Below are 23847 nucleotides of genomic sequence, written 5' to 3'. Positions count from 1 at the left end.
ACAAAAAGTTGGATGAGGTGTGGGGGCCCTTTCCATATCATGAAGAGGTCGTCTATGTAGCATCGGTAGATGACCACATGATCTTTGTACAGTGTCTTGGTAGTTATGAATTTTTCTTCAAAGTCCCCCATTACCAAGTTAGCGTAAGGTGGCGCCACCCATGTGCCCATCTGGTGATAGGTGGCCATCATATCTGAAGTAGTTTTTGGTGAGAATGGTCTGGAGGCAATCGAGAGGGAACTCTTTTTGATTGAGAGGTATTGAGGTGTCATTTTGTAGGACGTTTCTGATGCAGTCTAGGCCGATATTGTATTTGATGTTTGAATACAGTGCAGTGACATCTAATGTGATGAATCTGTAGTCTTCTTCACATTTCAAGGGACATAAAATTTTTATCAAGTCATTGGAGCTCTTAAGATAGCTGGGAAGTAGTTTGACGTATTCCTGAAGAATGAGGTCCAGATAGTGTGATACTTGAGATGTGTGGCTGTTTATGCCAGAGATGATTGGTCGACCGGATGGGTTTGTAGTGTTTTTATGAACTTTCGGTAGGTGGTAGTAGAATGGTATAGATGGTTTATTCATGAGTAGGAAGCGTTTCTAGTTTTTGCTGATGATGTTCTGGCTTAGTACCTGGTCCAACATGTGTTGTAGTTTTCCTTGTGGTGGTGGAAAAGGGTTGTAGTCCAATTTGCAGTAGTATTCGAGATCATTCAAAATGTAGTCTTTATGGTAGTCTTGGGGGCACCTTTATCCGTGGGTCTGATAACTATACTTTCAGATTTTTATAATGTGGCCCTAGCTGTGTATTGGGGTAAAATTTAGATTTTTTTTTATGTGGGGGGGGGGGGGGGGGGGTCCTTCTAGTGGATTGGTTTCTGTTTCTTCATTTGATGTCTTTGGTTGGGGAGCTTGATTTGGCAGGAGAAAATGTCTTTGGAGTGTCAGTTCCATGAATAAATTGAAGTAGATCCATGAATAAATTGAAATTGTTGGGTTTATAGCTGGGACAGAATGAGTCCTTTTCTAAGAAGAGTCATTTCATGAGTGTTCAGTTTGTGGGAGGAGAGGTTAAAAGTTTTGACAAGGGCGTCTTTATCTGAATTATTGTTCCTTTGTTGCTCCTTCTTCAGTTTCTCTTTCAGGTTTTTCTAAAGTCTCCTTTTTTCCTCCTCCACGTTTCCCCCTTCTATGGTTTTTCTCTTTCTTGGGGTGATCGGGAGGAAGAAATGCTCCATCTATTTTCGATGCAGTTTCAGACTGGCTTCTTGAAAATCCACCATATTCTCGATTGGTTTCCGGTTCTTGTCGATGCATGGTCTCAGGAAGGGGAAAAAGTTTTGTCCTGAGTCTTCGGAGTTATCTATAGTGATGACTTCTTCCTTGGTGGGTTCTGAGGTCCTCTCTATCGGTGATAGCAGGATTAGAGGATTGGAGCCGAGTTCATGGGTGGTGAGCACAGATAGTTGGGATAGAGCAATCCCTTGGGTGAAAGGGAAACCAGGGGATGGTAATGGTTGTGTGTCGATGCCAGAGGCATTGAGTAGGTGGGAGCGATTTGTGAATGTTTTTTGTTTGTCCAAGGTCAGCATGATGTCCCGGAGTTTGCTGGGGTAGCAGGTTGGTCTCGGCGTTTATGTTTGGGAGTGGGGATAAAGGGAGACCAATTATGAGGTTTGGGTGGTGTGGCCTGTTTTTTTAGTGCTGGTTGTGGTATAATGAGTGGTCCGTGGTTTGAAGAGGGATGGTTTGGGTACCAGGCGTGGGTGCGGGGACGAGTTCTGGAAGCATGATTGAACCCTGGGGTGTGTGTTTTCTGGTCTATCATCCATGCTACTACCAGGACCTTGCTGTTTAGCTTTCTGCTCCGCTTGCTGCAAGATCTCCATAGACCACAATGGGCAAAAAAAACACAATGTTATAGATCCAGCCTACACAGTCCCACACACCAACAGGACCTGTGCAATAGACCCTGGAGACTGTAACACTCAGCCTCCAATGGTCTCCAGTCCTGCCAAAATTCAAAAGTATAATTTATTCATGTGCATATATATTAGGGATCGACCGATATAGTTTTTTTAGGGCCGATACCGATAATCGGTGGAGGTTAGGGCCGATAGCCGATAACTTATACCGATATTCCGGTATAAGTTATCGGCTATTTATCCCCCCGCGACACCGCTGCAGATCATTGATTTAAAGTGGGCGCTTTAAATCAATGCACTGCAGTGGCTTTTGCGGTGCCATAGGCCGCCGCTGCCACCACCCGCTTCTCTCCCCCTACTTGTCAGCGTGGTCCGGGCCATCCATCCTTCCTGTAGTGTCCGGCGGCATTCCGGGTGGAGGGTGAAACGGTCCGGGCTGTCCTTCTTCTCCGGGGGTCATCTTCTCCACTCCGGGCAGGCTCCGGCCAAGTACGCTGCATAGACGCCGCTGCGCAGTGACGCCCGTGCGCAGCGACGCACCTGACGTCACGGCGTAGCGGCGTCTATGCAGCGTACTAGGCCGGAGCCTGCCCGGAGTGGAGAAGATGACCCCTGGAGAAAGACAGCCCGGACTGGTTCACCCTTCACCCGGAATGCCGCCGGACACTACAGGAAGGATGGATGGCCCGGACCACCCCCATTACGGGTAAGTTTAATTTTTTATTATTGACTCGGAGGGTGGGGGAGGGGCCCGACCGGTATAGCGGTATGGGCAAAAATCCATACAGGTATACCGCCCAGCACTATGGTGGGGGGTGCGACACTGTGGGTGGGGGCGGTTGCGGTGCGGCGGGTCGGGTCGGCTTATCGGCAAGGTAATTGCCGATACCGATAATGCCCAAAATCGTGATTATCGGCCGATAATAACAGCCATACCAATAATCGGTCGATCCCTTATATACACACACACACACGATGCTTACCTACACACTGTAACCTGGACCTGAGGAAGGAGGTAGCTCCTCTGAAATGTGTAGTCCACAGCTGTATGTTACTTTTCATGACTACTAATAAAAAGTACTACCACTTTACACCTGACTCCTGTGTCACCACGCCGGTGTAGCAATACAGTGCTGCAGTCGGATTTTCACTGGAAGGAAAGGAAACCCCTGCCTGGATTTCCACTTCCCACATCTGTAATCCTGACTGTAGATAGGACACACTTGTCTTTGTACTCCTCACCTGGTTGCCGCCACACACGCTTGACACCATCTGAACCAAATAAAGTAGGTCTCATCAGACCACAGGGCATAGTTTCAGTAAATCATTGCCTTAGACTGCTTGTCTTCAGAAAACTGTCTGTAGGGCTTGCTTGTGCTTCATCTTTAGAAAAGACTTCCATCTGGGACCACAGCCACGCCAACCGAATTGATGTAGTGTACGACGAAAGGTCTGAGCACTAACAGGCTAACAACCCACCTTCAACCTCTGCAGCAATGTTTGCAGCACTTATATGTCTATTTCCCAAAGACAATCTCTGGATATAATGCTGAGTATGTGCACAATACTTCTTTGATTGACCATAGCAAAGCCTCTTCTGAGTGGAACCTGTCCTGAGAAACCACTGTATGGTCTTGCCCACCATGTTGCAGTTAAGTTTAAGGTCTTGGCAACCATCCTTTATGTACAAGATGAACTTCCTGTGACCAGTATTAGTGTAAGAGTGATAACGCCAAATTTAGGACGCCTGCTACTCATTAACACCTGAGACCCTGTTACCCCAATGAGTCACATGACATCAGGGATGGAAACTGGATTGTTGGGCCCAATTTGTTTTATACCCAGATAAATACGGTACTTTTTTTTTTTTTTTTTTGCCAAGGCTTAAACATTAATGGCTGTGTGTTGAATTATTTTGAGGGGACACCACATTAAACAGTTACACAGGCTGTGCACTCACTACATTGTAGCAGAGTGTTATTTCTTCAGTGTTGTCACATTAAAATATATAATAAAATATTTACAAAAATGTGAGGGGTGTACTCAGTTATGTGAGATACAGTACTGTATTCAATATAAAGAACCAACAATAAAAACAATATCACATTAAAATATATAATAAAATATTTACAAAAATGTGAGGGGTGTACTCAGTTATGTGAGATACAGTACTGTATTCAATATAAAGAACCAACAATAAAAACAATATCACATTAAAATATATAATAAAATATTTACAAAAATGTGAGGGGTGTACTCAGTTATGTGAGATACAGTACTGTATTCAATATAAAGAACCAACAATAAAAACAATATCACATTAAAATATATAATAAAATATTTACAAAAATGTGAGGGGTGTACTCAGTTATGTGAGATACTGTATTTAATATAAAGAACCAACAATAAAAACAATATCAGCAAAAAGGGAGCACAAGACAAAGTAAAATGCAGGACAGACAGACAATGAAGAAAAGAGGCAAACAGGCAAGATTTAAAAAAATGTAGAAACAAAAATGAAGAAAAACATTCACGCTTAAAGGGGTATTCCAGGCAAAAACTTTTTTTTTATATATCAACTGGCTCCGGAAAGTTAAACAGATTTGTAAATTACTTCTATTAAAAAATCTTAATCCTTCCAATAGTTATTAGCTTCTGAAGTTGAGTTGCTGTTTTCTGTCTGCTTTCTGATGACTCACGTCCCGGGAGCTGTCCAGCTCCTATGGGGATATTTTCCCATCATGCAAGGGATATTCTCCCATCATGCACAGCTCCCGGGACGTGACATCATCATTGAGCAGTTAGACAGAAAACTTCAGAAGCTTATAACTATTGGAAGGATTAAGATTTTTTAATAGAAGTAATTTACAAATCTGTTTAATTTTCCGGAGCCAGTTGATATATAAAAAAAATGTTTTTGCCTGGAATACCCCTTTAAATGTTATCTTCTGTTAGGAGTTTCATGCTGCCCAAAACACCGGCAACATGAAACAGGGACAGGCTCCCTTATTAAAATGATTTATGAATAACTAAAAAACACTGCAAAATTTTCAGATATCATAGCTTTAAAAGTAGCAAGGGCTTTATAATCACTGGGACGGTCTGACCCAGCTTCTTCCTGCCCTGTCGGATTTGATTGACACATTTCTCCTTATTTGACTACAGAGAGAGATCTATCACTGAAGTGCAGTGGTGCATAGAGAGGCCATCAGGACCACCACAGTGGCTCCAAGCCTTGTCCTCTCTCTGGTTTTAAAACTATCATTTATCTGAAACATCACAGTAAGTCAGATTAAATTATAGTTTGTGGTAAAAGGGGAGCATGTCCCTATTTCAGTCTTTTGTGTTTCAGAGAGTGTGGGACTCAAAGGTGACCTTCAACCCCTTAAGGACTCAGACCATTTTATTTTTGCATTTTAGTTTTTTCCTCTTCGACTTCTAAAAATCATAACTTTTTTATATTTCCATCCACAGACAATTATGAGGGCTTGTTTTTTGCGTGAACATTTGCCCTTTGTAATGATATCACTCATTTTACCATAAAATGTATGACACAACCAACAAAATACTATTTGTGTGGGGAAATTAAAAAGAAAACCACAATTTAGCAAATTCTGGAAGTTTCATTTTCACACTGCACAATTTCCTGTAAAAAATGACCTGTTTTCTTTATTCTGTGGGTTAATACGATTAAAATGATTACATACTTTTGTATTATTGTACTGCTTTAAAAAAATCTCAAGCTTTTTAACCAAATTAGTTCATTTAAAATCCCTCTATTTTGACGACCTATAACTTTTTCATTTATCCATATAAGCGGCGGATGAGGGCTCATTTTTGATGCTGTGATCTGTACTTTTTATTGATACCATATTTGCGTATATAAAACTTTTATTAAATTTTTTATAAAAAAAAAAATTGGGGATATTTATGACAAAAATTATTTGTGACAAAAAAGCAGCAATTTTGGCCTTTTTTTATTTTTATTTTTTTACAGGTCTACGCTGTTCACCATATGGGATCATTAACATTATATTTTGATAGTTTGGACATTTACGCATGCGGCGATATCAAATATGTTTATTAATTATTATTTTTTAAACTTTTTGGGGGTAAAATGGGAAAAGGGGACAATTTACATTTTTATTGGGGGAGGGGATTTTTCACATCTTTTTCCTTTTTTTTTCCTTTTTTTCACATCTTTTTCCTTTTTTTTTTTCTTCTGCTCTGGTCTGCTCCATCTTAGACCAGAGCAGAAGACCCGTGGAGAAGGAAGCAGGTGATGGGACCTTTGTCCCCCATTATGGATGATCAGATCCCCGTGGCAGCGCTGTGGGCTATCCAATCATCCAATTTTCTAACTGCACTGCCGCAGATGCCGTGATCTGTATTGATTATGGCATATGTGGGGTTAATGGCGGACATAAGCGCGATCGCTCATGTCTGCCATTACCGGTGGGTCCCTGGCTGCTGATAGCAGCCGAGACCTGCTGTGCATGACGCGAGCACCACCCAGATGCTGACGGTAATGTACAGGACATAAATGTACATCCTGGTGCATTTAGTACTACTGCACCAGGACATACATTTACGTCCTGGTTCATTAAGGGGTTAACGTTTAACTGCCATTAACAAAAACGTTTTATATAATGTAGAAAATAACATTATATGTATGTTTGTAATATACATTCATTAAAAAATGTGTATATTTTTGTCCCTACAGCTATTATCTGTGTGTCTCTGTGAGCAGTCCAAATATAGGAAGTGTGGGTGGACAAGCAGGGCTCTGTGCAGAGAGGAAAAGCAGGACTCTGTGCAGAGAGGACAAGCAGGGCTCTGTGCACTGAGGACAAGCAGGGCTCTGTGCACTGAGGACAAGCAGGGCTCTGTGCACTGAGGACAAGCAGGGCTCTGTGCACTGAGGACAAGCAGGGCTCTGTACACTGGGGACAAGCAGGGCTCTGTACACTGAGGACAAGCAGGGCTCTGTGCACTGAGGACAAGCAGGGCCCTGGGCAGTGAGAACAAGCAGGGCTCTGTACACTGAGGACAAGTAGGGCTCTGTACACAGAGGACAAGCAGGTTTCTGTGCACTGAGGACAAGCAGGGCTCTGTACACTGAGGACAAGCAGGGCTCTGTACACTGAGGACAAGCAGGGCTCTGTGCAGTGAGGTTCTATGACACTCCCCCGACTCATACAGCAGTATGATTGACAAACCAGGAGCCTGCACAGAGCCCTGCCCTCACTTCCTGTATTTGGTCTTCTCACACAGGCAAGAGCTGCAGGGACAGCATTTTTTAACCCAAAAATATACACATTTTTTTAACTAATGTATATTACAAATATACATATAATGGTATTATATATATTATATAAAAAGTTTTTCCTAACAGGTGCACTTTAAGCGTCAATGCTTTTCTTTTTTAATACTGGAAGTAGAAGAGAAGAAAGCTCTAAATTCTGCAAGAAAAGTAAGGCAAAATGAAGTAATACACACCTATTCAATAGGTAAATACACTACTAGGCCAACAGATGAACTGTACTTACTGGCTTGTCACTAAAACCAAAGCCTAAAAAGTCCAGAGCAATTACTCTTTGGAATCTTTGTGTTAGTCCTTCCCAGATCTGCAAAACAATACAATACAAAGCTATGAACCCTGTGACACACATAATAAAAGTCATTTATGAAAACATAAGGGTCAGTGTCTTAGCCTAGTTCATTGCACATATAACATAAAGGGGGAGGAGCAGGTCTACTCATCTTGTTTACTGTTTGTCTGGTGAATGAAATGTTCACATGAGATTTGGTGGTAGACTGCAAGACCCTCAGCACCTGGACCCCCAGCAATGAAAACTTTCGAGAAATTCAATTAATAGTACCTTATACCAGTCATAGCTTGATGTTGGGAATCCATGTAAAACAATCACCACATCTGAGCTTCCCATAGCTCCCCAAGATTCTTAAAAGAAGAAAAAAATATATTTCTTTATATTTTTTATGTCAATATTTGGGGTAATGATGTGATATTTACAAATTCAAATCCTGATCTGTCTCCCAATGTCCCATATATATATATATATATATATATATATATATATAAGCAATGCTATGCTTCTAACACTTTACCCACCCCATTTGCGGTCATGATTATGGTGAAGATTTATTAGATCAGAGGAGCAGTTGCCCATAGCAACCAATCAGGTTACAGCTTTCGGTTTTCAGAGGCCTTTTTTTTTTTTTTTTTAAATGAATGCTGGAATCTGATTGGTTGCTATGGGCAACTGCTCCACTGATCCTTTTCACAAGGTTTAATAAATCTCCCCTTATGTACATACGTTTGATGGTACAGTCTACCAAATGGCTCTATATCCTGCTGCTATAAAGACTGCTGGAATTAAAGGAAATCTGTCATCAGAATCACCCGCACTAAACCTGTTACACAGTGAGGGTGATCCTGATTAAAACGCTTCTTACCTGGTTAAAAATGGTTCAGCGGTTCTTCAGATATCTATATCTTTAGTTTTCTGTTATTCCCTGGCTTGGGACTCAGTGGGAGGTGTTATCATCTCGGACTCGGCTATACGTCATTCTAGCTGGGCGGAGCGGCCGCCCGGCTCATGAATATTCATGAACTTATCCTCGTAGTCTAACTCCTTTTTCTGGGTCTGGTACACCCGGAAGCGTACACCCGGAAGCGGCATTCCCCCCCTGGCTTCACTCGAGCTGCGGCCCAATACAAGTAAGAAGACGGGCTACATGAGTGAAAAGCCGGGGGGAGAACGCCGCTTCCGGGTGTACGGAACACGGCGCATGCACGGCCCTCCCCACCAGACCTAGAAAAAGGAGTTAAGACTACGAGGATAAGTTCATAAATATTCATGAGTTGGACTGCCGCTCCGCCCAGCTAGAATGACGTATAGCCGAGTCCGAGATGATAACACCTCCCACTGAGTCCCAAGCCAGGGAATAACAGAAAACTAAAGATATAGATATCTGAAGAACCGCTGAACCATTTTTAACCAGGTAAGAAGCATTTTAATAAGGATCACCCGCACTACAAGTCTGTGTAACAGGTTTAGTGCGGGTGATTCTGATGACAGATTTCCTTTACCTTTCGTTCAAAAAACAGCATACTAGCATAAAGGCAATGGCAGCAAATAAATCTTTCCAATGCCATCATCGGCTTTAAAAGTATGTCTCACATACCACACCTTAAATATTCTTCAGTATTTCCCTACCTTGTAGTTCAAAAACCAGTTTTGCTAAGTAAAAGAAAAATAATACCTCTATAAAAGATCTGTTGTTGTTTGTATGTGAAAAATGCCCCTGTTGACCTCCATGTGAAGAGTGATGGAGAGAGATTAGGTGGTGGAATGTGCAGGTACACAGCAAGCAGAGGAATTGTAATCAGCCCCACCTGAATCCACCATTCCTTCATCCTGCAACACATATATACAGTATAAATACAGTAGATATACAGGAAAATTGCTGTACCTATACAGATGTGTACTAACCACTATAACCAGTGGGGTAACAATAAATTTGGGGGCCCCCCTGCGACACCCCCTGAGGAGGCCCCTAAGCTCCTCCCCCACAAGGTATGCCACACTCACGCCAATATACCTTACCCATAACAAATTGCTCTGCCCATACTGATATGCACTGCCCATAGGCATTTTCTTTGGACATATGGAGAGCATCTGTAAGTAATACCAACATTTGTTGTTGTTTTTTTTTTTTTTTTAAATATCCCCATAGTGTACAATATATAGAAAGAAGGTATGGAATAGCGCACATTGTTAGGGATGTTCAAGTCCGTGGGCGCCAGTCCTCAAGCTTGACCAAGGCTATGTAACAAGTAGAAAGAAGAAGGAAGACGGCACTCCATTGATGGGGTCATCAATATACAAGGTGATGCTTGAGAAAGACCTTATCAAAACGTTTAATCACCTTGTATATAGATGGGTCAATAAAACTTTACGCATTTTGGATACCACATCATTGGAGTGCCATCTTTCTACTGCAGGGTACAATATATGCGGGAAGTTTTATCAAAACCTGTGTAGAGGAAGAGTGGTGTAGTTGCCCATAGCAACCAGATCGCTTCTTTTATTTTTAAATAGGCCTCTGAAAAGTGAAAGAAGCAATCTGATTGGTTGCTATGGGAAACTGCTCCAATTTCACGCTACACAGGTTTTGATAATATGCTACTAAACTCTCAATAAATGTGCGGCTTCTGCACTCTATGGGATGCAGAGTGCCCAGAATATGTAGTGTAAGGAGTCCCTGCCCTAAAAGGGATTTCCAGTTTAAGGGCAGAGGGCTCCTGGGCTGGGAATACGTTCTGAGGGGGGGGGGGGGGTACGCCACTGGCTATAACAATACCTCCTATGCTATCCTCATTGAAGGAAAAGTATTTTACTGGCAGGACAAGATGGTTGGATGTATATACTGTACATCACTTTTGAGGCAAGATTTGTATACTAAATAATAAAGGTATGTATTACAGTTGTATAGATTTTATGCATGGAGTATTTAGCACAGCAAAGCACTAAGAATGCATGTTGATGTATATGTACAGCGGTATGCTGTACACTTGCACTTTTGCTTTCTCTTTTTGCATACAACTGTATATAGGCCACAATATCAATATCAATAGCAATATGAGCAGAGCCTTACTGACTGCTACAGACTTGATAAAAAATATCTAAAGCTCAAAGAATTTGAATTCTACTGAAAATATGGGAATATAGATTGCACCTATAAATGGTTGTAAGCAGCTTTATTGCCACAGACACTTAATCTTCTTAATGTTTCTGCTTGCTCAGGACAAAGTACAGAAATCTGCTACACAACCAGCTTAGAATATGACAACATATCTACTGGGAAATACAAACATAAATTAACATTTATAAATACACACAAATTAACATTCTGATCACAATAGATTCAGAAGTTACTACTGTATATGGTAAGAAAAATTTAACTACAGATTGTGAGCGTCAATGTTTACCTTTATAAGAGTATGAGAAAGAACAATAAAGAAACTAGGCATACAAAGCAAAACATCTTGAGTATAAGTAGTACCTGTCTGCAGAGTTTTACCTATATGGCTTTATATTCAAGTGAAAATAACAAAACATTATGCCACTGCCACTGGTCGTGTCTCAACACAGAGGAAATGCCCACTGAGTGCAGCGACCCACCTAAGACATTGCAATAGGCACTTTTGGTCAACAGTGGAAGATATAACAAGTTATTTAATTTTTCATATTTTGTGAAAATAAAAATATTTAAAATATTTCCGAAAATATTTAAATGTGAAAAAAATTATTTAACCTCTAAAAAAAAAAAAAAAAAAAAAAAATGACAACATATCTACTGGGAAATACAAACACACTCAGAAATACACATAAATGAACATTCTGATCACAATAGATTCACAGGAAATGCCCACTGAGCCAATCGCCGAGTTCAGTGACCCACCTAAGACATTGCAATTGGCTTAGGGCGCATTTACTGTGTCCAGACAGGACAAGGCAGTGTCCACAAAGGGAGACAGACTAAATGGATATTTTTTGAAAGAAAGCTTTCACTTTTCTCTTATCCTGGACAACTATTTCAATAGTTAACTAACTTTTTTTATTTACAAACAAATTTAGCTTATTTTAAAATGTATGTTTTTCCTCTTACAAACATGCCCTAAAAGGGTAATGGTCCCTTTCTGGGGACAAATCTCTGTTCACTAAGGCTGGGTTCACACCATGAAATTTGCGGTCAGAATTTTCACCATAGTTCCAGAGGGCGGCACTAGGACTGTGGCAGATCTGCCGAATGAATCATCCGCTCAAAAATGCATTGGTGTCTATTTGTGTGGACCCAGCCTAACTTCAAATCTGTACACAGTAGCTGTGCAGAAAGAAAGAGTCCACTGGGTACAGATGAGCATGCGATGAATGCGCGGCTCTGCTATACCCTGCCACTGCCTGTACACAGCTGTACACAGTACAGGCAGTAACAGTGGAGGACTTAGCTGCACTGTGCGCTCAGCTATACTCTGTACTCTCTCTCTCTTTCTAAACAGCTTAAGGTTAAGTTTCCACTTGGTTCTTTTGTGGCCCAAAAAAAACAAAAAAAAAAACGTCACAGCATTTTCCTGTGTTTGGTGTTTTTCAAAATTTGTTGGGTACAAAAAAAAACTAAAAACTAAAAAAAAATGCAGTAGTGATGGAAAAAATGTATTTAAAGAAATTCATATTTTTTATAACAAAATTTTTATACATTTTTAAATATGGATCAATTTATGTGGACGGACAGGGCACTAAAAATATAGCCGACAAAAATAAAAATGTAGTGTGAGTGTTTTTTAGGTAGTACTACTACTCCCAGCATGGAACACACTGTTTCATGATGGGAGTAGTAGTTCATGTACTAATAGACAGATCGCCCCGGGTGTCACTCCTGACACCCAATGCGATTGTCCATAATATAGCAGAGATGCGGAGCGGCAGGCCGGCCAGTGATGTGAATAGAAATTCATATTTTCCATCCAGAGTGGGGATTGACCCCGGATAGTGACAGCCAATCCCCGCTCTCAGAGGGAAATATGAATGGTGAGTGGCCGGCCGGAGTACAGAGCAGAGATGCAAGTGCAGGAGAAAGCCGCTCGAATCTCAGGGATGAAGGATGATCGCAGCGGGTGTCAGGAATGATAATCACTGTGATCTGTCCTTAACTGCAAGTACTACTGCTCCCAACATGGAGCACACTGCTCCATACTGGGAGCTTTAGTACCTGCATTAATAGACAGACCGCCGCGAGTGTCACACCTGACACCCGCTGTGATCCTCCTGTATAATGTATAGATGCGGGCAGCTGCTCTTCTATGGTCCCCTGCAATGACGTATATATATACCCATTCATATTTCCCACAGAGAGTTGTGATTGGCTGGAACAATATGGCCAGTCACAGCTTTCTGCAGGAAATATGAATAGGTGTATATTTACAGCAGTGCAGGGGACCATAGAAGAGCGGCCGTCCGCATCTATACATTATACAGAAGGATTGCAATGGGTGTCAGAAGAACAGGTACTACTACTCCCATCATGGAATAGTGTATTCCATGCTGGGAGTAGTAGTACTATTTAAAAATTTAGAAAAATGTCGTTACATACAATTTTTCCATCACTACTGTATCTTATTTTTTTTTTATTTTTTTTTTAATGGTACCCTACGAAATTTTATAAAAACCACCTGAAAAAACGCCAAAGTTAAAACCCACATATACCGTATTTATCGGGGTATACCACGCACCGGCCTATAACACGCACCCTCATTTTACCAAGGATATTTGGATAAAAAAAGTTTTTTACCCAAATATCCATGGTAAAATGAGGGTGCGTGTGTGCGCGTGTATACCCTCATATACCCCCAGGAAAGGCAGTGGGAGAGAGGCCGTCGCTGCCCGCTTCTCTCCCCCTGCCTTTCCTGGGGTCTAGAGCGCTGCTGCCGGCCCTTCTCTCCCCCTAGCTATCGGCGCCGCTGCCCGTTCTGTCCCCCTGACTATCGGTGCTGCCGCCCCATTGCCGGCGCCGATAGCCAGGGGGAGAAAAGGGGCAGCGGCACCGATTGCCGGCGCCGCTGCCCCCCCCATCCCCGGTGGCATAATTACCTTGTTCGGGTCCGCGCTGCGGCAGGCCTCCGGCGTGCGTCCCCGGCGTCGTTGCTATGTGCTGCACGGCGCATGACGTCAGTGCGCCGCGCCGTGCATAGCAACGACGCCGGGGACGCACGCCGGAGGCCTGCAGCAGCACGGATCCGACCCAGGTAATTATGCCACCGGGGATGGGGGGAGGCAATGGGACAGCGGCGACGGCAATGGGTGCCGCTGCCCCTTCTCTCCCCCTGGCTGTCGGCGCCGCTTCTCTCCCCCTGGCTATCGGTGCCGGCAATGGGGCGCCGGCACGATAGTCAGGGGGACAGAACGGGCAGCGGCGCCGATAGCCAGGGGGAGAGAAGGGCCGGCAGCAGGGCTCTAGACCCCAGGACAGGCAGGGGGAGAGAAGCGGGCAGCGACGGCCTCTCTCCCCCTGCCTTTCCTGTGAGTGTATCGGCGTATAACACGCACATAGACTTTAGGCAAAAAAATTTAGCCTAAAAAGTGCGTGTTATACGCCGATAAATACGGTAGTTTTTCTTGGTGTTTTTTTTACTCTCAGACTTCTATGGAAAACGCCACGATTTCAGGGGAAAAACGCCATAGGCTCAACATGCTGCGACTATGCAAAACCACTAAGGAGCTAAAAAAAAAAAAGAGTGAAAAAACACCAAAACGATAAAAAAAAAAAGCCAAACTGAAAAAGAATTTACCGATTTCTCATTGATTTACAGCGGTCTGATGGCCGTCTTGGCATTTTTTGGGGGGAAAACGCACAAAAAGAAAAAACAAGTAGAAACATAACCTTACTCTATGAGGTACCCAATGTTCTCTGTCTCTAACGTTGAGTACGACATCAGGTAAACCTATTTAAGGCTAAGTTTCCCCTTTTTTTTCTAGCAGTTTTTGGATATCTGCTACCGCAGTTTTTGAGTCAAAGTCAGAAGTGGATCCATAATGGAGGAGAAGTGTAAGTCCTTCCTTTATATGTCCTATTCCTTTTGAATACCCTTTGGCTCAAAAACTGCAGTGGCAGATATCCAAAAACTGCCAGAAAAAAAACAAATGGAAACTTAGTCTAAAGCTTGTTCCCGCACCAACTCACGTTGTACCTAAGTAAAAAGGATAGACCGAGACCGAATCCAGCAATCCCGTGCTCAGCGGAAAACAGCAGCAGCTTGTAATTCCTTGAAGAATTACGTCAAATGACGCTTTCTTCTTGCCTCGAGAAAGCGTCATTTCACGCAAAACCTGCCCTTGTCGGCTGTCTGTTTACACCTCTGTTACTGCTATGCCGCAATAAAGAACCCTTTAATTGCATCATAGTCCAGTGCCGCGGACTCTTCTTCTGTAAGGAATTAATCTAAAGAGAGCACTGGAAACAGGCAAGTGTGCACTGCAGCTCTATTTTTTCAGCTATATCCAGAGCCATTGTATAGGCTATCAGCTATCACTATAGCCCAAAAAAGGCTATTTTAATTGGGGGTTTAGGTACAACTTAAAATACAGACAAAAATTAAAATACAAAAAAGTTAAAACATTTTTTTTAAAAAGGACCGTGCACTTTATTTTACAGCCATAAAAAATATGGCTGTAAAATGTAAAAAAAAACATTACATGGATCAAAAATCTGTTTGTGAACAAAGCTTTATCTGTCATTTACTGAGCCTGTGCGCATACAGATTGAGTCTCCATACCACAGAACCATTTTTAGGCTGCGTTGCTGACGTGGATTAGATGCAGATTTATTAAGTGGATTTTGCCCCACAAATCTACAGCAAATGACAGTACAAGGCATGTGAATGGGGTTTATAATATTTAATCCACATGTAGCAAAAAGTGTCCATGTGGCCAAACAAGCATGTAGCAGATTTTTTAATCCAAAGCATGTTTGTTCTGTTGTGGAAATGCTGCAATATATAGGGGTAAAAGTGATCCAAAGTGAACCAAAAGAATAATCTGCACCGAAACTCAAACATAACAGGTGGATTCTGTTGTAAAATCCCCACAGGTATGTAAAGAGATCCACATCGGAAAATTCGACACATCTGAACTCACCTTTGGGCTTCCGTAGACACAAATTTTGTTTGTTTTTTACCCGAAAAACTGCCCTTCTTTTTTATCCTCCAGGATGCAGTTTTTGTGGCATTTTCCCCAAACATAATGTATTAGTACAGCTGTTTTTTTAAGCACAATTTGTTTTCCCAATGTCTTGTTACATGTCATGTAATTCTTTTATCTTCTTTTATATTAAGGATTTCAATTAAAGAATTGGGGGGGGGGGGGGGGGGGGTGGGATGCCAAAAACAAAAGCCCACATGCATGTACCCATGAAAAGTTGATTCGTACTAAGAATTACACAGGAAATAAACTCTCCCCACAAAGGGTTGAAAAAAACCATGGGGGAGATTAATCTTGTTGTCTTATAGGGAGATTCTATGTTGCCCATAGCAACCAATTACAGCTCAGCTTTCATGTCTCACATTGCTCTGGTTAAATGAAAGCTGAGCTGTGATTAGTTGCTATGAAAAAACTAAAAGAATCTTAAAGGGGTACTCCTGTGGAAGAAAAAGGATTTCAAATCAACAAACAGATTTGTAAATTGCTTCCAGTACTTAAGCTGCTGTCTGCTTTAGAGGAAGTTGTGTAGTTCTTTCCAGTCTGACCACAGTGATCTCTGCTGACACTTCTGTCCATATCAGGAACTGACTAGAGCAGGATCAAATCCCCATATCAAACCTATCCTGCTCTGGACAGTTCCTAACATGGACAGATGGCAAAAATTTGTTTAAAAATAGACATATTTGGTAAATTTGTTTGAACTATTAAAATATAACATTATTGATCCTATATGGTGAATAGCATAACTAAAAAAAAAATTGCTAATTTCTAATGACATCATAAATCAGACAAAAAAAGGGTCCCAGCTAAACCAATGGTACCAGTTAAAATTACAAATTACAGCGCAAAAAATGAGTCCCCAAACAGCCCCATAGTCAGAAAAATGAAAAAGTCATAGGGTTCAGAATGGGGCGATTTTTAACAGGCAAGGGGAAAAAAGCAAATATTCAAAAATATAAAATGACTGTGTCCTCAAAGGTTAAAGGCGCAGCAAGATGAAAGGCTTGTGTAATGAATAGGGGATAGGTAGGGAGTGTGCTGTTAAAGCGGGGTTGCATCCGGGTGGCAAACTCTGCAGAGACATGGCTGGAAGAAGTCTTCATGGCAGTCTGGGCCAGATAAAGAAAAAAGGGATAGAACTGCACTGTAATCACTTATGGTCTGCAGAGCCTGTGTAAAGATGGTTGGTTTGATCTTGTAAGCACTGGTTGGATAGAGTTAGACACCTTATTCACATGCAGATTTCCATCTGGGTTATTACCAGTCTATTCATACATTTCCATGAGAAATAAAACAATCTGCACAGTACAGAAAGCAAATATTTAGAAGAGAGTTCAAGGGGTGGACCAATATTGTGAAAGCCACACAGGCATGGTACTGACTGCAATAAACCAGGTCAGAGTACATATGCACCATAGATATGACACTGCAGTCCATAACATGAGAAACCTTATATGAGAAACCTTATTTATGAACTGTGGCTGGGCAGGTATAACAACTCCAGAGCACAGCAATGTTGTATGGCAGTGCCCACGTCCATGCAAAAATACTCTGAGGAAATCACTAATGCAAAGACTGGTAGTGTAATAAATAGAACCTAACAATGGAAATGTCTAGACTTACAAAAATGTCTTCTAGACTTCTAACATTCCCATAATACCAGGTACACAATCTCTGGTAAGAAGGGGCACTGAGGACATGCATTGCTATGAAGGAACAATAGATGCCATAGTTATGAGAGCACTGGGGTAATCACTGGTATGGGAGCACTGTAGACAACTATTGTTATGAAGGAACAATAGATGCCATATTTATGAGGGCACTGGAATAATCATTGGTAATGGGGCACTGTAGACAACTATCGTTATGAAGGGACCATTGGCACTATAGTAATGAGGGCACTGAAGTTATCATTGGTATGGGGGCACTGTAGACAACTATTGTTATGAAGGGACAATAGGTACTATAGTTATGGGAGCGTTGAGGTAATCACTGGTATGGGGGCACTGTAGACAACTATTGTTATGAAGGAACAATAGGTGCTATAGTTATGGGAGCGTTGAGGTAATCACTGGTATGGGGATCCTATGGTGGCTTCTTGCTGTCACTATTCTGGGGGCACTAGTCTATTTCTCTGGTAAGTGGGGATTACAGCTGTGGAGGTGCAGGGCACATTGTTTTTGGAGGGTGGAACCTATGGAAGAAAAAGTTGCTCCCACCAACTCCCTTTAGAACCGCAGCTCCATAGTCCTCACTATAGAACATTGCCAGCTCCATACATCAAGGCGTCTGACCCCGACCACCAGCCTATGCCAGGAGGAGCAGCCACAATTCTTCACCCTAGTGGTACCGTACAGGGCATAGAGCACTACGGGTCACCAGGTGCGCACTCTGCGGGTGACTTGTCCCATGAAGCCATCCACCCCCTCGCCCCAATCTGCACACATGCTCACCTATAGCGACTGTATGTTGAGCAGTGGACGGCGGCTGTCCTCCTCCTTACTGGGCTCAACTTCCCATCTTGTTGCCTGCACCTCCTCAGGCGCGTCCACCGGGAGACAGGTCTGGTGCGCGCTCCTGTGACAGCAGAGGGCGGAAACGTGCGACAAGGCGGCCATCTTTAGTCCGGGCAGGTATGTGTGTGTGGATTATCGCTAGCGCTTACTACACGTCACTCACTGCCACCTTCACTATTGAAGAAGGGGTCGAGCAGTAATATATGTACATGTGCACACAATACAGCGAACCTGTCAGCATGTAATGGACAGAAGAAGAGCTCGGTCATATAGTAAAAGGACAGCAGGTTACTCAGGGATACATCTTAGGGATACATTGAAAAAAAATTAGAACCCATATAAGAAAGGATGCAGGCACACAGCATTATTGTCTGTGAGGGTACATTCCCACACGGCGTATTTGCTGCTGCGTATTTTATTTTCTCTGTTGAAGTCAATGGGTAGGAAAATACGCAGCACCAAATACGCAGCAAAATACGCCACGTGGGAATGCACCCTTCGGGTACGTTCCCACACAGCGTATTTTGCTGCGTATTTGGTGCTGCGTATTTTCCTACCCATTGACTTCAACAGAGAAAATAAAATACGCAGCAGCAAATACACCGTGTGGGAATGTACCCTTAGGGTACGTTCCCACACGGCGTATTTGCTGCTGCGTATTTTATTTTCCCTGTTGAAGTCAATGGGTAGGAAAATACGCAGCACCAAATACGCAGCAAAATACGCCATGTGGGAATGCACCCTAACACTGCTTTCCTTACAGTGGAGATTTATCAAAACCTGTCCAGAGGAAAAGCTGCCCAACCAGATTGCTTTTATTTTTTTCAGAGGACTTTTGATAAATTTCCCCCCATGTAATGCATGCCCTCACCATGCTCTATGCCAGTGTTTCCCAACCAGTGTGCCTCCAGCTGTTGCAAAACTACAACACCCAGCATGCCCGGACAGCCAAAGGCTGTCCGGGCATGCTGGGAGTTGTAGTTTTGCAACAGCTGGAGGCACACTGGTTGGGAAACACTGCTCTATGCAGCAGGAAGATTTAAGGGGGGGGGGGGCCATGTCCTAAAGATCATGGGGGATCCCAGAAGTCAGACCCCAAACCCCCAGTTAATGTATCCACTGCATGCCATATTGTATTTCATTGTAATATACACCACAGTTCACACGGTCGTCAGTTATTCAAAGCATATTTCTTGGAAAAGCATGTTGGTAATGCAGAACGCAGAGATGAGCGAACTTACAGTAAATTCGATTCGTCACGAACTTCTCGGCTCGGCAGTTGATGGCTTTTCCTGCATAAATTAGTTCAGCTTTCCGGTGCTCCGGTGGGCTGGAAAAGGGGGATACAGTCCTAGGAGACTCTTTCCTAGGAATGTATCCACCTTTTCCAGCCCACCGGAGCACCTGAAGGCCGAACTAATTTACGCAGGAAAAGCCATCAACTGCTGAGCCGAGAAGTTTGTGACGAATCAAATTTACTGTAAGTTCGCTCATCTCTAGCAGAGAGTAAAATAGATGACAGAAATCCTAGACAACAATCAATATTTCCCCCGTGTTTTTTTACAGTGTGATGTAAAAAAAAAAAAAAAAAAGTGCCATGTGATCAGGATGGGTCCGCTGTATGTGGCAGTGGCACTTCCATTTGCACCTAAGGATAGCTAGAATGGCTGGGGACATCATGCATCAAGGGAAACAAGGACTGGACAAGCTAGTCTTAGGCCCAGAAGAAGACACAGACAGTGGTGTCAGCAGAGAACACTGTGGTCAGAATGGAAAGAACTACACAACTTCCTCTGGCGCATTCAGGAGCCGATAAGTACTAGAAGACTAAAGATTTTTAAATAAAAAGTAATTTATAAATCTGTTTAACTTTCTGGCACGAGTTGATTTGAAAACATTTTTTCCCTCTGGAATACCCCTTTAACTTTTAACATTTCTGTGCAACACGTGAAAAGATCATTTTGATGACCGTAACACTTTACTTAGTAAATTTATTTGTAGTCGCTGTGATATACACAACTGCTTGAAACATTTTAAAACCCACAATAACAAGCATATCTTGTTTACCACTAGAATAAAGAAAATATATATAAAACAGTATCATGAATGGTAGCGATTTAAAATTTATCTCTGAGCTAAAAAAATAAAAAATAAACTATAGATGCCACTGAAATGAATGGGAATTTCCTATAAAACCAAGAAAATTACTTTGCCACTCTGGAGCGATGACACAGGCATGATATTTAGAATGGCAGCTCTTAAAGCTTAATCACTGAAGGACTCAGGGCGTACCTGTACGCCCTGAGTCCACTCCCTTTCTATAACCGGGGGCCATGCCGTGGCCCCGCATCATCGCGGTGTCCCGAACAGCTGAAACACACAAGGAGGGCCCCTACCTTCCTCCTGCGTGTCTAACTGCAGAATCATTGATCAATGATATCCTCTGGAGTAACAATGATCAATGTAAAATCAGTGTGTGCAGTGGTATAGCCCCCCCTATGGGAGCTATAACATTGCAAAAAAAAAAAAAAAAAAAGTTAATAGAGATCATTTAACCCCTTCCCTAATAAAAGTTTGAATCACCCCCCCCCCCCCCTTTTCCCATTTAAAAAAAAAAATGTGGTATCGCTGCATGCGGAAATGTCCGAATTATAAAAAATATAGCATTAATTAAACCACACGGTCAATGGCATATGTGCAAAAAAATTCCAAAGTCCAAAATTTTTGGTCACTTTTTATAATGAAAAAATGAATAAAAAGGGATCAAAAAGTCCGATCAATACAAAAAGGGTCCCGATAAAAACTTCAGATCACAGCGCAAAAAGTGAGCCCTCATACTGATCCATACACCGAAAAATTAAAAAGTTATAGGGGTCAGAAGATGACAATTTGAAACGTATTAATTTTCGTGCATGTAGTTATGATTTTTTCCAAAAGACTAAATCAATCCTATATAAAGTAGCAAGGTAAGAGAGAAAGACAGCCTGGCACTGCTTCTGCATACACCTGTAGGATGTTGCGTGTAATTAGCACTTGCCTGCAGTGTGGTATTGTGGCAGCCAGCGGTGGTGCAAACTTATTAATACAAGAACTTCAAGTCCATGTAATCCAGAAAGTAGAAAAGACGCATTGCGGTGAGTCCCTATATAAACTAGGGTATCATTTTAATCATATGGACCTACAGAATAAAGAGAAGGTGTAATTTTTACCGAAAAATTTATGGCGTAGAAACGGAAGCCCCCAAAAGTTACAAAATGGTGTTTTTTCTTCAATTTTGTCGCACAATGATTTTTTTTCCGTTTTGCCATAGATTTATGGGTAAAATGACTGACGTCATTACAAAGTAGAATTGGTGGCGCAAAAAATAATCCATCATATGGATTTTTAGGTGCAAAATTTAAAGAATTATGATTTTTATTAAGGTAAGGAGGAATAAACGAAAGGGCAAAAATGGAAAAACCATGAGTCCTTAAGGGGTTAAAGAGGCACTGTCATTATGAAAAACTTTTCATATTTTGTAGTACTACTGATAAGATGACTTAAAAAAAAATGTCAACGTCAAAAATTAAAAATAAAAATAGCCACCACTAGGGGTCATCTATCTTTATGCAGACAGACTACTCTGTATTTTGCAGCATACTGGAAACTGGCCGTAAAGTGTGTGTGTGTTGGTATCCAATATAGGAGATCACCATTGCACTACTACAGCCTTCAGCTGTTCCTAAACTACAACTCCCATGATAGGAGTTGAAGTTTTGCAACAGCTGGGGATACAATCTTTGTAAACCTCTGTTTTAGGGTGCGTTCACACGCCATTACTAGCAGTGGGTTGCCCGCTGCGAGTTATGCTACCATTGATTTAAATGGGTACACAGACAGTCCGCAATAGTGTCAGATTTGCAGACTGTCCGCGGACCCATTCAATAACTCACAGCGGGAAACCCGCTGCTAGTTACTAGCGTGTGAACGCACCCTTAGAGCTGTGTATTCTCCAGCTGTGTGCCTCCAGCAAAACTACAGACAAAGGATGTGTGGGCATGCAGGGAGTTGTAGTTTTGCAACAGCTAAAAGCAACACAGCTCTGCAAACACTGCAGCTCGCGCTGTTGCAATGCAAAACTATAACTCCCAGCATGCTTGAATATCCAAAGCTTTCTCTGACTCCTAAATAACAAAGAAGCTGATCAGACATTCAGGAGTTTGTGAAAGCTGAATGACACACAAGGAATGAACAAAAAGCGATGAGCAACATATAAATGCTATTTGTTAGGGATATATAGGTCTTAGACATTTTTTTTTTTTACACAATGACAGATACGCTTTAAAAAGGGAATAACGCTTTAAGAGCAATAACAAAAAGCCAGGCACTATCTAGAGCTATAGTACTGGAAGGTAATTCTCTCGGGCAAAATAATAATTTGGGGATTAAATAGTTTTACTTAACAAGTGTTTTCCAAGAACATAAGATATCAAATCAGTGTTTGATGCACTAAAGGTGTTTTCTGGATTCAAACTAATCCAGAAGAAAGTTTGGCACATCAATGGATTAATGCTAACTTTTTCACTGCGCAAAGGAGCATATTTGCATATTAGCAATGGAGGCTCTAAATCTAAAAAGGGACCACGGATCGGAGTGAATAATACATCATTATACTTAGGTTCACCTGCACTAAAACTGTGTATTGGGTTTAGTGTGGGTGAACCAGCTGTCAGATTTACTTTAAGTAACATTTCATTTTAGTATGGTGGTAAAAGTTAGTTATGAAATAGCAGAATACTGGAACCATGCATGTACATAACTGTGTGTATGTGTGTAAGACATGGGTCTTAAAGGGGCACTGTCATTAGCAAAAACTTCTTAAATAATATAGATAATTACATTGGTTAAAAATGTATATATTGGGGTGAAAAAATGCTCCATACATCTAAACACTAGGGGTCCCCCAATGTCTTGTCCCTGCAACTATCGCCTGTGTTTCTCTGTACTAAGAAAAAATATAGGAAGTGTGGAAAGGAAAAGCAGAGCTCTGTTCCTGCTCTTGGCTTGTCAATCAGCCTGCTCTGTGAGCCGGGGGTGTGTAACAGAGCCTCAGTGTAAAGAGCAGCCATTTGTCCGCTCAGAGAAATAAAGGAGGAGGTTTCCACATGAGATGTGAGAACAAGTAAGGGAATGCCCCCTCCTCCTCAGTGAACCGCATGCAGTGTGAGCACCATAATCAAGGGAATTAGGAGCCATATAAAAAAAAGATACAAAAACAAGATTTAAGAACACAGAGAGGATCAGCACCAGTTAAAATAGTAAGACTGCAGTATTCTTTTTTTTTTTTTTTTTTATCTCATGGTGGGTACACTTTAAAGCATGTACCCCTGATCTAAGACCATAGAAGAAACCCTAAAAATGCTAGAGATTAATGCTGCAGTTTTCTCCACACTGCACAACAACGAACTGACTGAAGGGGGCATTGTTAGCACACTTTATTAGCATTTGGAGTGCCAAATATTTTAGCCCAAAGCCAAAGTATGTCTAAAACCAGCTCTGCAAAAGGTCATCTTAGAGTGGCACATGCTCAGCAGCATTTTGTCTTTTAGTAATTTGCTAAATTTTTAAAAAGCTTCACATTCCTAC

The 23847-nt window shown here is 41.9% G+C and overlaps 1 protein-coding gene across 3 annotated transcripts in view; it reads right to left on the bottom strand.

Annotated features, from left to right (window-relative positions):
- The window catches only part of MEST (mesoderm specific transcript), a 34647-nt gene extending 16323 nt beyond the window's left edge, over positions 1-18324 (bottom strand). The window contains exons 1-4 of one of the 3 annotated variants that reach the window (XM_056573170.1): positions 18160-18324; positions 9213-9367; positions 7808-7887; positions 7475-7552 (exon numbers count right to left, since the gene is read on the bottom strand). In XM_056573170.1, the coding sequence (XP_056429145.1) occupies positions 7475-7552; positions 7808-7887; positions 9213-9366 (312 nt within the window). In that variant the 5' untranslated portion in view covers position 9367; positions 18160-18324. Of the gene's footprint in view, positions 1-7474; positions 7553-7807; positions 7888-8402; positions 8534-9212; positions 9368-10688; positions 10818-18159 lie in introns of those variants that run through there. The other 2 variants (XM_056573171.1, XM_056573172.1) reach the window with 2 other exon arrangements.
- Positions 18325-23847: the final 5523 nt, after the last annotated feature.

The sequence above is a fragment of the Hyla sarda genome, chromosome 4 (genome assembly GCF_029499605.1).
Source record: "Hyla sarda isolate aHylSar1 chromosome 4, aHylSar1.hap1, whole genome shotgun sequence".
Lineage (NCBI taxonomy): Eukaryota > Metazoa > Chordata > Amphibia > Anura > Hylidae > Hyla > Hyla sarda.
This window is presented reverse-complemented; position numbering and strand designations above follow the sequence as displayed.